Source organism: Brassica rapa, chromosome A05 (assembly GCF_000309985.2).
Source record: "Brassica rapa cultivar Chiifu-401-42 chromosome A05, CAAS_Brap_v3.01, whole genome shotgun sequence".
Classification (NCBI taxonomy): domain Eukaryota; kingdom Viridiplantae; phylum Streptophyta; class Magnoliopsida; order Brassicales; family Brassicaceae; genus Brassica; species Brassica rapa.
In genome coordinates, this window is record NC_024799.2 from 14983309 (window position 1) to 14999667 (window position 16359).

The following is a 16359-nucleotide window of genomic DNA, read 5'->3' on the forward strand; positions in this document are numbered from 1 at the left end:
AACCTATAAAAACGTATTTTCCACCAAAACCGTAAAAATGCTATTTTTTCGCCGAAAGAAAAAAAAAATATTTTAGTCATTTCATTAATAAATAGTCCACCCGGATGAAGATGCAAGTTAAAAAAACGAACATAGCTGCATACAGATGATTCATCTGGATGCATGGACGAAATGAAAAAACGAACAACACCTAGATGAAGCATCTGGATAAGACATCTAGATGGACCATCTGGATGCATCTTCCAGATGTACAAACGAACAGGGCCTTAGTGAACTACTTACTGAACTGTAGGTTCATGAGACTTAACTAAATAATAGCAATAACTATGTATAATAAAATTAATGTAAAAAATTATTTACAAAAAGTAATTGAAATTAAACAATGTAATCACTAATTATATCATGAAAACTAAATAATAATATTTGTTTTAATAAAGTCCTAATTATTTTGGATGGTTTGATTTATTTAATAACTTAAGAAAAAAAACAAATATAAATATTCAAATAGTAGTGTTATTATACCGACTTCCACTTGATTTACGAGAATCACCTCCTCACGAAAATCATCGTTAAAAAAAAACATTTCACACACATCACTTCGAAATCCAAACCTAAAAAAATTCCAACAAGAACTTTAAATTTAATTTTACTCAAGTAAGTTAATAACAAATATGGCATATCCATCGCGCGGCGTGAACCAACCACTAGTATTAAAATAAAATTAATATTAATACAAGATGGGTTAAATTGACAATTACCATTTAGTACCATTTAATCTTCATATAATTATATTAATATAAAATTATATTTTTATCATAGAAAACTTTATATATGAACATATGTTAGTTTGTATACATTAAAATATTTACAATCCACAGAAGACTATCTGAATTTAGTTATTTTATTTAAATATTTTCTTCCTAAATTTTAATTTTTCAATTTATCACTGGTTAAATTTTATATAACAAATATATATATATTTTAGTTTGTATTGAAATTAAATATCACAAACTTAAACACTAAATATATTTTCCATGTCAAATCAAGTTTTATGTTTTTATTCATAAATTTTAGGTTTAAGAAAAAAGTAAATTAAAACATCTATTACAAAACTCAAAATGACAATTCTAATTTTCTAAAAAAAAAAAGGCTTTTTGCAAAATTGACCTACAACTCAAAGTCAAACACAAAACTAACCTTTTTTTTTTTAGAAATTAGTTTTGCCCTATTCACCCCACAAGTTTATATAATTCACGAAAATGCCATCAATTTTTTTTTTTTCGAAAATGACATTTTTACTCTCTCACCCTCATTATCTTCAAGTAATTACAAGATTGTCATTGTCATCAATACCCTAACCACCATGAACAACTAATTTGAAGCTCTTAATGCTCCCAAAATCGATTTACCCTTCTTCTTTTTCCATTTTTATGAACTAAACACAACATTTCTCTCACTTTCTCTCCACATTAAGCTAAAGAAACCCAAGATTTTGATTATACATTTTTTATGGTTCATAGAGTCAAAGAAGCTAACGATTCTGGGTGGGTCACTTTCGTCTGAGATTTTGTGTTCTTGGAGAAGCCTTATGTGTGCTAAGGAAGTTATCTCACCAATTTAAGGTATGAAATCGAGTTTTTTTCCAGATATGTTCGTCCAGACAACATACCTGTAAGTTGTCTGGCTGTAGACGACTTACCTGGAAATCATCTGGTCAACGCAGAGGTTATTTTTGCAATTGACTTTGAAATCTGTTTTTTTAGATGACTGGAAGTTAAGTCGTCTGCTTTTGTTTGGTTACAAAAAAATCTCCAAAGAACCTAGACGACTTATATTTCATACCAACATTTACGTTAATTGAAGTTTCTAACTGATCCGAAAAGACTTCCGTGGAAAACCTGCATATCAAATCCAGATCTGAAAAATCTGCATATCCAAAAACGTTCAAATGGCTTGAAAACAGAAAAATGAGTGGAAGATTAGATAAATCTACCTTTATAGAACACACAAAAATATATATCTAAAATTAATAGATCTACCTTTAAATGAGTGGAAGATGAGTACCATCTGATTAAAAACCTGCAAAAAAGATAGATTAGTAAGAAAGACATGAGACAAAACTGAAAAATTCATCTAAAGTTTGGTGTTTTCAAGTCAAAGAGATTAGAGTGGGTTTGGAGAGTTTTAGTTTGGGAAAAAAAGTAAGAACTTTATACAACAAGAAGTTACCAAATGAAGAAAAATCAGACATAAAAACTTACCAAAACGCTCAGATCTATTATGAAAAGGAGACTTTGGCAGAAGGCTTCCATGAAGTCCAGGCGACTTCCACAGGAAGTCCAGACGACTTCCAGGAAGTCGAGACGACTGAAATGGAAGTCGTCTGGAAGACTTCCTGGAACTCGTCTGGAAGACTTCCTAGAAGTCGTCTAGTGCATTATATTTTAGACGACTAACATGTAAGTCGTCCCACAAGTCTACCAGATCTGAAAAGCCTGCATATCAAATCCAGATCTGAAAAACCTGCATATCCAAAAACGTTCAAATGACTTAAAAACAGAGAAAATGAGTGGAATATTAGATAATTTACCTTTATAGAACACACAAAAATACATATCTAAAATTAATAGATCTACCTTTAAATGAGTGAAAGATGAGTACCATCTCATTAAAAACTTGCAAAAAAAGATAGATTAGTAAGAAAGACATGAGACAAAACTGAAAAATTCATATAATGTTTGGTGTTTTTAAGTCAAAGAGATTAGAGAGAGGTTTGAAGAGTTTTAGAATGATGAACATTATATTTTTGTTGCAGCCATTTGAGAGGAGGAGAGAGAATGTGTAAATTTTTCTTTATATAAGGAGACAAAAAATCCAATTAGGTTAAATATTTTTGATTCAGACGACTTCTTAGACGTGTCCAGAAGACTTTAATATTTTTAGCGGGAAATTAAAATATTTTTTTAGCGGGAAACTAAAATAGAAGACTTCCGAGACGACTTACACGTAAGTCGTCTGGTTTAAATTATTTAAGCGGGAAAATAATTTTTTTTAAATTTTAGGCGGGAATATTTGGACGACTTATAAGTCGTCTTTTTTAATTTCTTCACCAGACGACTGAAATGTAAGTCGTCTAGACCCTAAACATAACCCCTAAACTTAATTAACTAACTAGACACTTCATAAAATCAAATTAAACTTCAAAAGTGTTTACTATACACAAAAATAAACACGTATAGGTAAAAAATTAATTTTTCAAAAAAACATTCAAGCTTTCCAAAATCTAACCCTAAGAATACATACAATACTACAAAATATGTTGTCAAACCCTAGACCAAAGAATACTATGATTCACTACCTACACTCATCTATATTGAAAACAATTCAATTTTGTTATATTTTAATTTTATCACTTAAAAGTGTTTATAATTACATGATTTTAATTTTTTGTCTATCAAAATATTTTTTAAGAAATTTATAAATTATTTTTAAGATCAGCTACACCAGAAGACTTACTTAGAAGTCGTCCAGACGACTTCTAACATCTCAGACGACTTACTAGGGCTATATTCGTAACAATGGCTTCTATTTTTTTGTTTGGTCACAAGGGGCTGTACTGTAATTTCACAAGGCTTTTAGGTTAGTTTTGCATTTTATTCAAGTTTGGATTTAGGTTTAGGGTTAAAATCAAGTTGTGGGTTAGTTTTCGCAAATTCCCAAAAAAAAAATCCATATCTCAGATTAATATTCTTCTCACAACCTAAAATAACACCATCTAAATAGAATTAAACTAAGTAGCATAACAAATTTAATCATAAATTATATTGAAACTTTTAAAAATGGGTAAATAATGTATAAGTTTATAATTTTTATTAAATAGTATTTTGTCAAAATGGCAATAATACAACTGTAACAGTTTCTATTTATACGGCTATAGAAGCCAAAATCTCAATTATTCAAAAAGTAATTAGATTTACAATTATAGAGAATAAAGATACTTTACCGGTTTGGGAAGAGGCCAATTTGCTGGGGGAGAAATCTGGTGGTGCATGTGAAACTCAAATAATGAATGTATTCTCTACTAATAAAGCCATTTTGACCAAAGTCTCTTCTCGCTCTCTCTCTCTTCTTATATATTTTTTTTGTCACAGCTCTCTTCTTATATTAAATCATCAAAGCTTTGCTACTCTCCAAACTACCATAAATCCAACTCTCCTCTCTCTCACATGAGAAGCTAAGTCCAATTTTGTCAACTGATCAAATATAAACAAGTTTAAATCTCTCATGTCTCTTACAATTCCAATTGGTTGAAGAAGATGGAGACGAGACAGAACGATGTTCACTTCCACAGAGCCACTTTTTTACCATTGTTATGTTCCAGACCTTCAATCAAGAACGTGACCCGTACGGCTAAATTGAATCAAGAAGATCAACAAACTGATCCTTTGTCTCCCAAAATTAGCTGCATTGGTCAGGTCAAACGCAGCAAAAAGATCGTCGGCCTTCCCACCACCACTTCCTCCTCGGTAACTCCCGCCGCTCAACACCATTACTTTAAGCTCAAACGCCTTTTCTCCGGCAAGAATCTCACTTTCTCCGCTCCCACCACTACGACTATTAAGAGTATTCGAGGAAGAATCAAAAAGGAGGAGTTCGATAACAAAAAAACTAATGTAATCGATGTCGCTGATATGGATCCGCCTTTGCCAGTGATTAAGCTGGATAACGATGGTGGCGGTGGCGCTGGACATAAAGCAGCAGAGAATCTGTGGAAGAGGAGATCTGGTGGTGGTAATTGTCAACTACGGAATTTGCAGATTCAAAGCAGTACTCATCTTTTGAAGGTTACAACTGTTTGAGTTTTAAATCAAGGACCAGACATACGCTTTGTCTAGGGTGTGTTTATACGGACACTATTAAAGAATATTAAAGTTAAAAAAAAATTAAAACATATTGTATTGCAATATAAATTTTATATTTGAGCATACAAAATATTTTTAGCCCAAACTGAACACTCTGTTCAATTTTTAATGACTAAATATTTTGTTTGTTGATGGGTCTGTCCAAACTTTATAAGAAAAACTAGTTTAAGACCAGCGCAATTGCGCAGAATGAATGTTATCTATAAAATCTATTATTATTTATGTGTATTCATTTACTTATTATGTATATAATTAAATTAGAGTAAAGACATAAATCAAAATAATACATCTTGATTATTTACAATATTTTTTTAGTAAATAAATCGAAACAATCATTTTATTTATTTTATATGGTATATAACTAAATTTCAATGATATAGACATATCCCCTATATATTATTTGAGAAGCATTACAACATTTTTTTGTAGCGACATGTCATCACTAGAATGATTTTAGAATCTTTAGAGAAATAGATTAGTCCATCTAAATATATAATAAGCTTTTTATTAAACCACAATAAATGCATTATTAATGTGCTTTATTATTTCCTTAAATAACATTACGTAATTGCCTAATGTGGCTAAAGTATATATGACAATTAATGATTTTGAATAATAAAGATTTGATAAAAATAAGTTTGTATTATAATTATATATTTTTAATTTTAATCTATTAAAATAAATAACAATCATAGTAACCATATAATTAAAAATTAAAAAAAATTTATATATTATATTTTGAATTTTTAAAAAGGAGTATAAATTACTAAAACTGTTAAAAGTTTCACATTCAAATTTTGTGATCTACGATTTAAAACTTCTGTTATGACATATACAAATAATTAAAAATAATATAAGTTGAAAGTATCATTTAATAAGAATAAATATATGTATCATTTTAAATTAAACTATATGCCATATAAAAATACATAAATATATTAATTTTGAAATTTATTTTGAACATTTTTTTGATAAAAAATTTGAAAAAGTATTGACAACTTAATTTTTTAAAATATTATAAATGACTTAAACCATTAATCCCACAGTGAAAATTTTGTTATCACTAATTTAGACTTTTTGCTATAACAAATACAAATGATAAAAAAAATATGAGCAAAAAGCATCATCTAATAAATATTAATATTAAAATATACCATATATATGTTACTATAATTTATATTTAATTATATATCATATCAAATAGAAAAATATTTTTTTGATTTATAAAATTTATTTATATGTTGGCACCAAATTAATTATATAAGTAGTAGATAATGACTTTTTAATTATTCAATATATATTTATTATTTCATAATATGTTATAAACATATAATATATAAAATAATTTTTATATATAATGTACATCCCGTGCAAGGCGCGGGTCTTAACCTAGTATATAGTACATTTTAATATAAATATTAATTATTGAGAATTCATACTCATATGATAAACACACAGTTTCTAATGTGCAATTTTTTAATGCAAATTCCAAAAATAAAATATTAAGGTTTTAATACTTTTTCTATAAAAATTTAGAAATTATCATATTTAAGTATTTTTCTATGTTATATAGTTTCATTTTAAACTATATTAATATATAATATGAATGTCTAGTAAATGAGACTTCATATTTATACAATTTATGATTATTTGTATCTTGTTATTACCAAAAAAAGTTAAACCACTGATCACAAAATTTTAGTGTGAGACATTTAATGTTTTTAGTAATTTATAGTCGTTTTAAAAATTCAAAATATAACATATAAGAAATTTTTTAATTTTTTTTATTATATGATTAATGTGGTTGTTTAATATCTTTTAATAATATAAAATTAAACAAAAAAGAGCTAAGATACAAAAATCATTATCAAATATTTATTATTCATAATTATTGATTGTCATATATACGTTAATTATATTAGGCAATTCTGTAGATTTTATTTAAGGAAAGTGCAAAAATATTCTTTTGTACACTATTTATTAATTTAATAGTTAGTTTAATAAAAAGTATAATATAAGTTAAGATGGACCAACTTATTTCTGTAAGAATTCTGAATTTATTCTCATGCTAACACGTGGCTACAAAACAGTGTTGGAGTGTTTCTCAATTAATATATAAGGGATTAGTAGAAGTAGATAAGTTTAAGAAAAGTTGTGATGTTCTGTTATGTGACATTAATAGATTATCTAAACTATTAAAACTATTACAAATAGTAATTAACCTTGAGTTTTTTTAAAAAATTACAATTTTATGCCTTTGACCAAAACACAGTCGTTTTATAGATTTGCTAACCCACAACTTTGCTTGCTCATAAATTCACTAAACTAATCCCGCTAGACCATCTAATTAATTAAAATTGACCACCTTATATAACTTGAAACAAAACTAACGAAACCTAAGATAGTAAAAATACCTCAGTTGTATAACATTTAGATCCCCTGATATGCTTACATACGAAATATTCCTCGGTTAATGTTGGTCTGCAAAATCAAAATCAATTTATTTGATAGATACAAAATTCAATACTTAGCCACATAATCCTAATCCATTAAATATCAGGATTAAGAAAGCATGGAATTATTAAATTACTGTTTCTCATTGATATAACTCAATTACCCTAAAGAGTGACTTTACTCTCTCAAATAAGAGGTTCAATCGTAGTACTTAGGAATCGAATCCACAATGAGCTAGGAAACCAATTAGATCTAATAGTTTATGATTAAACTAGGCTAATAGTTTTAAAGCAGTAAATAAATAAGTAAATAAAGCAGTAAACAAGATGAACAAGATAATTGTTCAGCTTGGCAGAGAGTTGTTAACAGTAAAGAGAAATAGCTAGATCTAGGGATTTATCAATCAAAAGATTCAAAACTACAATTCAATGATGCTAAAGGTTTATAGATTCAATTCTAGAACTCAATTTTAATAAGTAAGAATCTCACTTTCGTATGCAATTACTAATCAGATGCCTAAGTCTTTGTCCCGGCTGTCGCACGCGAACAAGGAGTGAGCATCGATCGATGCTATGGCCTGAGCGTCGATCGATACTACCTCAGACAAGCATTAATGACCTAATCGATTATGTTCAACTAGATTCCTAGACCAACTATCGTATGCGCCTAGGTATCTAATCCAACAGAGCTCGGGTTCTGTTAATTGATAGTACTTTCGTGCCTCTCAATTATCCTATGATTCTAGGTTCAAACAAATAGTCACACTGTCGTGCTATTCTAACGATTCCAAATCCTAGTATTACAAATCACCCTGGTAAAGAGATCTATAGATAATCTAGCAATCCTAATTGATTATCAGTTTTAGATTAAACTCATGAAATCCCTAAACCTAACAAGAGAATTACTCAGACATGGAAGCAATAATAGAAATCATAGTCTGAATAATAATATAATAGAAATCAACGATAAAACCAATGGAGTTCCAAGAGGACTCTCAAGGAGTTCCTCCCTTCTCTCCTAACTAAGAACAATCAATAAAATAATGCATAGATACCGTGTAGCCGTCAACAATGGTTAAGAAATAACATAAATAGGGTTTCTGGTCGTCCAAGGGTATTCTGGTAATTTGGGATTGCTCCTGGGCTTCAGTCGGTCATAAAATATGCTCGGCCCGCATTATGGCATCCATATCGATCGATGTCAAGAGTTCTGCATCGATCGACATGCGTTCCTCTTCTCGACATCTTCCTCTCGTGAGGCAGACTGACCACTCTTCAGTAAAACGGGCATAACTTCTGCTACAGGATGGTGATTGACCTCAAACCGGTGGTATTGGAAATCTAACTCACATCTATATCTTGTGTCAAAAGATGAGCTCAATCTAATGGTCGGAAGATCTTCATACACAGCTAGACATCTGACACGTATGTGCAGTTCTGCACCCCAAAAGACTTCAAAATCACCATATTTCTCCAGAACGTACTTAAACCTGTAAATACTCTAAATAGACTCTATATAATAGTAAATTTATATTAAAACACTTATAGAACATTGTTAAAAGTGGGTAAAATTCATGGTCTATCACTCATCTTAAAATTGTTTTCATCTATCTATTTGTTTTTTGGTTGGGTATCATGGTTTGTATCATGATATCTATTATGATCAATATTAAGTAACATATTTTTGGTTTCTCGGTTTGGTATCATGGTCTGTTACCCATGTTGTCTAGACCAGCCTAATTAATAGACCAGATTATGATGTGTTCGGCTTAGTTGATATCCTAAGATTTTTGAAAGTTAGTATTAATAGATTTTACGCTGCACAGAATCAAAACATAACATTTATTATATTTCACAAACAAAATTACGTTCTAAAACAAATTCCTATTTCGAAGCAATGATATCAATCAATTAACACAATGTCCATCTTATATTCAAATCTTGCTAATCATGTATGCCTAATTTAAAAAAAAAAGAATATTCTGGTTATTGCTATAATTTAATGTAAAAGGAATGTGTATTAAATAAATCAGAATCGTATGTTCGTTTTTCAATGCCTCAAAATCACAACCAACCAAATATTTTATGCGTATATCCTTTCTAACCTATCCTTTCAATTTGCCAACTATATATATCTCATCTTCAAAACTTGAAAAACATATCACATCACGCAGAACAACCTAAGAATGTTTACTCCAATCTCAAAACTCAGATATTATAAATCCAATTGGCTTGTTCAAAGCTTACATTCATGGAAGCAAAACCCATCTTTTGGAGATAGCTTCGAGATGGTTTGAGCAGACCAATGGGTAACTTACCTTTCTAAAGACATGGTGCAAACCTCAGAAAAAAACTATGAATGTTGTATTTAAAGAAGTTTTCGACAACCTTGAACAGTTGGAGCCATAAGGTATGTCAGTTTAATCTTAAATGTTTACTAGTGTTTTATGTTCAGATGTGTTCTTATTAAAAAAAATATTTGTATGCGTGTTTTCTTCTATGTACAACGAAGACAATGAATTGAAATGAATGTCCACTTTTGCTCTTTCCAGGTTTGAGTCGGTCACAAGTTCCTCTCAGGTGGAAGAATGCTTGCTGGTTTAGAAAAATTGTTTTAGTTTATGCAAACAACCAACCTTTGCTTCCAATTTCTTTAATCACACATCCATTTAAAAAAAATTCTTATTCTTGAGTTTTGAACAAATAAAGTATTTTCTTTGGTAATTTGAAGCTTTTTTTGTTTTAAATTTTGGTGTTATACAAGAGTATCATTAACAAAAACCAGCACGGCATGCATCACTCAGATAAGTAAAAACCAAACATCTATTCTTAATCCATGGTTCTTTCATACTGACAACCTATTCTAGATGGTCCTACATTGCATTCATCTTATGATTTACTTATGATAGATAAGTAATTACTAACCGTATTATAAGTCTGTTGTTCGTGAAGGTTGTTGTCTTCCTTTTGCATCTGGATTACTTGAACTCGGGTCTCAAAACTTCCAACCCAAACCATGGGGCAAATTAAAAAGGCATAATATCATCTATCAAACGATTGACAAATTCTATGTTATAGAAGATTTTAAAAAGGCCAAAGGTTTAACAATGTCTTACCATGTCGTTGTAAGTTCACTATTATTTTTCGACAACTTTGTGTCCATCTCCCTTCCCTCGGTTTCTCTAGAAAGAGGAGTTGGTCGGTACTACTAATACTTCAAGCCTGAAAGAAAAGATATAACAAAGTTGACTCTAACTCACAAGTGCAATGTTGATTCCGTGACTTCTGAACAGTCTACTAGGTGGCTCTCTCATTAAACAGAGCCTCTACAATTAAGTCAACCCGACTTCTCTAATTAATAATTGTTTATGATCGTTGCCGAAGCTCCTATAATTGGACGTTCAATCTAAACCGTCAGTTATAAGTTAATTTAGGGTTATCGCTACAAGAAAGAAGATCGTTAAATAAAAGTACCTTTGTATGTCGATTCTGATATGAATATATCAACTCATATATGTTGTTATGTTCGTCTTCTCCCTTCAACTTCTGTTAGGAGGTTAGGCTTTATAGAACAGATGTTCATGATAGAAGCTCCAGAAGCTTTTTTCAACCATTGATTGTGTTTCATGTCTAATCACCCAAATCTAGAGATTACTTTTATCTTCTCCCATTCCAGTATGTATCCTCAAAACTAGCGCTGCTCTACACGATTTAGATCAAATCTACCAATATCTCAGTAACAAAACCAAACCCTACTCTATCAATAGAAATCGATTATAATATAAATACTAATCAAACTCCTAACCTTTGTTATCAATGTTACTCACTGCCGATCTTTAAATTGCTTCGGTTTAGATTTCGATACATAAGTGTTCAGTCTCTATGTCGGGATTTTTGGTGAGGATTCGACGACAGATATGAGCTCTGTTTATAATGAAACACAAAAGTCCTTTTTCGATAAAAAGAACAAGAAACGGTTGTTGGTTTCCCGTAAAAAAAACAAACAGAGTTTTAATGGGCTGATTTCTTTTAAATAATGGAATGATATGACCCATATTACAATTTTTGTTTCTCACCAGTTACTATGGTCCAAATTACATTTACCATTTAATAGATGTTTTTGTATGATTGTAATTAATTTTGGTATGATTGTAATTAAGTTGCTGCACTAATATAGATATATGTTTTTGTATAAAGTAGTAAATAACATATATTCCAATTTTTTTAAAACGTACAAATACAGTCATATTTGTATAAACATGTAAATAATTTATATTCCAAAATTTTACAAAGTACAAATACATTCAAACAACTAATGGAACTGAATAATCTGAACAACAAATTAGAAATATAAAAAATAAAAACATTATGTGCAGACATGTAATGTAAAATAAATATGTAATATTGTAAATGTTATCTATCTATAAGATTAAAATACATATAAACTACTCATTTTTCAAAAAAAAAATGAAACCCGCGCGGGTCCAACAACTCTAGTATATTATCTATACTATACTAAAAGGGGGATATAAGCTCACCTTAGAGTGTCTACGTAGGCACAAAAAATCGTCCAATCAGAAAGCCCGAAGTTGCCACGTCATCACATTTATTTTTTGAAAAAATGAAAAAACAATGCAAAAGTAAGGATCGAACCCGGGTTAGTATGACATAAATATATGGCAGATACCACTAAGCCATTGAAACTTTCTTGGACACATATACAAGAATCACTAAATATGTAATCACACTCTTATGTACATTTACAATAATATGGATTCAACTTTCAAGACTCCGATACTTTGTTTTGTAAAAAAAAAAAAGTAAGTGACTAAGCTAATATATTCTTTGAAAGTGTGAGAACATTGACAAATATGAAAAAGCATAGATTTTTATTTTCGTGACAAAGTTAACAATTTTGTAAAAGTAAGTATAACAGATAAATTTTCGTGACAAATATGAAAAAGCATAGATTTTTGTACAATTTTGACAAAACAACTTAAAACATAGTTCTTTAATGTCTTAATAAAATATTATTTAAGGGTGCAATAATTAAATATATCAATTCAATAAATTTTGTAATTTATAGACAAAACAATAACACAACAAATTTTGAAACATTTGTTTAACCTATCGATTTCTTTTCATGAGAATTGAACTAAACAAGATAAAAAACAATTAGATTTATTTAATTACCATTTTATTCAATTTTGATTAATTTCAAATTGTAATAATGTATCTTTTTGAAGTTACAAAAAAATAAAGTTTTTTCTTTATTACACTAGCATTATATATAGATTCCATATACACAAATAAATATAATATAACAACATAAACTTGCTTTCCCCGATTCATATGAATACTTTTTAAGTTATCCACCAAAGCACATTAATTAAATCAATCAAATTGTTAGAATACAACAAATTTATATATAATTTTATTTTAAATTAAATTATTTAAAAAGTGTATTTTCATTAAACAAAAATAATAAATAAGTAAAACTGATTTGATGATAATTTTTATGACATATATATATATATATATATATATTATGTGAAAGAAATATAAGCTTAATATGGAAAAAAATCTTAAATACAAAAAAACTCTGAAATTAACAAAAAAACTAATAAAAATTAAACTACGATATCAATTGAAAGCTTCTTAGACAATATTAATAAAATATTTAAGCGATAAAAGGGGGATATAAGCTCCCCTTAGAGTGTCCACGTAGGCACAAAAAATCGTCCAATCAGAAAGTCCGAAGTTGCCACGTCATCACATTTATTTTTTGTAAAAATGAAAAAACAATGCAAATGTAAGGATCGAACCCAGGTTAGTATGACATAAATATATGGCAGATACCACTAAGCCATTGAAACTTTCTTGGACACATATACAAGAATCACTAAATATGTAATCACACTCTTATGTACATTTACAATAATATGGATTCAACTTTCAAGACTCCGATACTTTGTTTTATAAAAAAAAAAGTAAGTGACTAAGCTAATATATTCTTTGAAAGTGTGAGAACATTGACAAATATGAAAAAACATAGATTTTTATTTTCGTGACAAAGTTAACAATTTTGTAAAAGTAAGTATAACAGATAAATTTTCGTGACAAATATGAAAAAGCATAGATTTTTGTACAATTTTGACAAAACAACTTAAAACATAGTTCTTTAATGTCTTAATAAAATATTATTTAAGGGTGCAATAATTAAATATGTCAATTCAATAAATTTTGTAATTTATAGACAAAACAATAACACAACAAATTTTGAAACATTTGTTTAACCTATCGATTTCTTTTCATGAGAATTCAACTAAACAAGATAAAAAACAATTAGATTTATTTAATTACCATTTTATTCAATTTTGATTAATTTCAAATTGTAATAATGTATCTTTTTGAAGTTACAAAAAAATAAAGTATTTTCTTTATTACACTAGCATTATATATAGATTCCATATACACAAATAAATATAATATAACAACATAAGCTTGCTTTCCCCGATTCATATGAATACTTTTTAAGTTATCCACCAAAGCACATTAATTAAATCAATCAAATTGTTAGAATACAACTAATTTATATATAATTTTATTTTAAATTAAATTATTTAAAAAGTGTATTTTCATTAAACAAAAATAATAAATAAGTAAAACTGATTTGATGATAATTTTTATGACATATATATATATATATATTATGTGAAAAAATATAAGCTTAATAAGGAAAAAAATCTTAAATACAAAAAAACTCTGAAATTAACAAAAAAACTAATAAAAATTAAACTACGATATCAATTGAAAGCTTCTTAGACAATATTAATAAAATATTTAAGCGATAAAAGGGGGATATAAGCTCTCCTTAGAGTGTCCACGTAGGCACAAAAAATCGTCCAATCAAAAAGTCCGAAGTTGCCACGTCATCACATTTATTTTTTGTAAAAATGAAAAAACAATGCAAAGGTAAGGATCAAACCCGGGTTAGTATGACATAAATATATGGCAGATACCACTAAGCCATTGAAACTTTCTTGGACACATATACAAGAATCACTAAATATGTAACCACACTCTTATGTACATTTACAATAATATGGATTCAACTTTCAAGACTCCGATGCTTTGTTTTATAAAAAAAAAAAGTAAGTGACTAAGCTAATATATTCTTTGAAAGTGTGAGAACATTGACAAATATGAAAAAACATAGATTTTTATTTTCGTGACAAAGTTAACAATTTTGTAAAAGTAAGTATAACAGATAAATTTTCGTGACAAATATGAAAAAGCATAGATTTTTGTACAATTTTGACAAAACAACTTAAAACATAGTTCTTTAATGTCTTAATAAAATATTATTTAAGGGTGCAATAATTAAATATGTCAATTCAATAAATTTTGTAATTTATAGACAAAACAATAACACAACAAATTTTGAAACATTTGTTTAACCTATCGATTTCTTTTCATGAGAATTCAACTAAACAAGATAAAAAACAATTAGATTTATTTAATTACCATTTTATTCAATTTTGATTAATTTCAAATTGTAATAATGTATCTTTTTGAAGTTACAAAAAAATAAAGTATTTTCTTTATTACACTAGCATTATATATAGATTCCATATACACAAATAAATATAATATAACAACATAAGCTTGCTTTCCCCGATTCATATGAATACTTTTTAAGTTATCCACCAAAGCACATTAATTAAATCAATCAAATTGTTAGAATACAACTAATTTATATATAATTTTATTTTAAATTAAATTATTTAAAAAGTGTATTTTCATTAAACAAAAATAATAAATAAGTAAAACTGATTTGATGATAATTTTTATGACATATATATATATATATATATATATTATGTGAAAGAAATATAAGCTTAATATGGAAAAAAATCTTAAATACAAAAAAACTCTGAAATTAACAAAAAAACTAATAAAAATTAAACTACGATATCAATTGAAAGCTTCTTAGACAATATTAATAAAATATTTAAGCGATAAAAGGGGGATATAAGCTCTCCTTAGAGTGTCCACGTAGGCACAAAAAATCGTCCAATCAAAAAGTCCGAAGTTGCCACGTCATCACATTTATTTTTTGTAAAAATGAAAAAACAATGCAAAGGTAAGGATCAAACCCGGGTTAGTATGACATAAATATATGGCAGATACCACTAAGCCATTGAAACTTTCTTGGACACATATACAAGAATCACTAAATATGTAATCACACTCTTATGTACATTTACAATAATATGGATTCAACTTTCAAGACTCCGATGCTTTGTTTTATAAAAAAAAAAAGTAAGTGACTAAGCTAATATATTCTTTGAAAGTGTGAGAACATTGACAAATATGAAAAATCGTAGTTTTTTATTTTCGTGACAAAGTTAACAATTTTGTAAAAGTAAGTATAACAGATAAATTTTCGTGACAAATATGAAAAAGCATAGATTTTTGTACAATTTTGACAAAACAACTTAAAACATAGTTCTTTAATGTCTTAATAAAATATTATTTAAGGGTGCAATAATTAAATATATCAATTCAATAAATTTTGTAATTTATAGACAAAACAATAACACAACAAATTTTGAAACATTTGTTTAACCTATCGATTTCTTTTCATGAGAATTCAACTAAACAAGATAAAAAACAATTAGATTTATTTAATTACCATTTTATTCAATTTTGATTAATTTCAAATTGTAATAATGTATCTTTTTGAAGTTACAAAAAAATAAAGTATTTTCTTTATTACACTAGCATTATATATAGATTCCATATACACAAATAAATATAATATAACAACATAAGCTTGCTTTCCCCGATTCATATGAATACTTTTTAAGTTATCCACCAAAGCACATTAATTAAATCAATCAAATTGTTAGAATACAACAAATTTATATATAATTTTATTTTAAATTAAATTATTTAAAAAGTGTATTTTCATTAAACAA

At 27.9% G+C, this 16359-nt stretch overlaps 1 protein-coding gene and 2 long non-coding RNA genes across 5 annotated transcripts; 2 read left to right on the top strand and 1 right to left on the bottom strand.

Annotated features, from left to right (window-relative positions):
- Nucleotides 1–3539: 3539 nt before the first annotated feature.
- On the top strand, nucleotides 3540–5246 carry LOC103849610. The gene is made up of 2 exons (XM_018656077.2): nucleotides 3540–4860; nucleotides 4896–5246. The coding sequence occupies exon 1, from the start codon at nucleotides 4317–4319 to the stop codon at nucleotides 4857–4859; it is 543 nt and encodes a 180-aa protein (XP_018511593.1). The 5' UTR covers nucleotides 3540–4316; the 3' UTR covers nucleotide 4860; nucleotides 4896–5246.
- Nucleotides 5247–6736: 1490 nt separating this feature from the next.
- Nucleotides 6737–12075, bottom strand: LOC103849608. 3 transcript variants are annotated; one of them, XR_004458528.1, is made up of 5 exons: nucleotides 10850–12075; nucleotides 10636–10762; nucleotides 10492–10597; nucleotides 10301–10376; nucleotides 6737–7403 (listed from the first exon to the last, which is right to left on the bottom strand). It is a non-coding gene; the product is annotated as an uncharacterized LOC103849608 (long non-coding RNA). The 3 variants fall into 3 exon arrangements; XR_004458527.1 differs by lacking the exon at nucleotides 6737–7403 and having other exon boundaries at nucleotides 8994–10376; XR_004458526.1 differs by lacking the exon at nucleotides 6737–7403 and having other exon boundaries at nucleotides 8994–10597.
- On the top strand, nucleotides 7397–11812 carry LOC103849607. The gene is made up of 2 exons (XR_629495.2): nucleotides 7397–9785; nucleotides 9928–11812. It is a non-coding gene; the product is annotated as an uncharacterized LOC103849607 (long non-coding RNA).
- Nucleotides 12076–16359: the final 4284 nt, after the last annotated feature.

Bases quoted from the DNA above. Each gene is read 5' to 3' on its own strand.
- LOC103849610 (XM_018656077.2), top strand. From the start codon at position 4,317: ATGGAGACGAGACAGAACGATGTTCACTTCCACAGAGCCACTTTTTTA.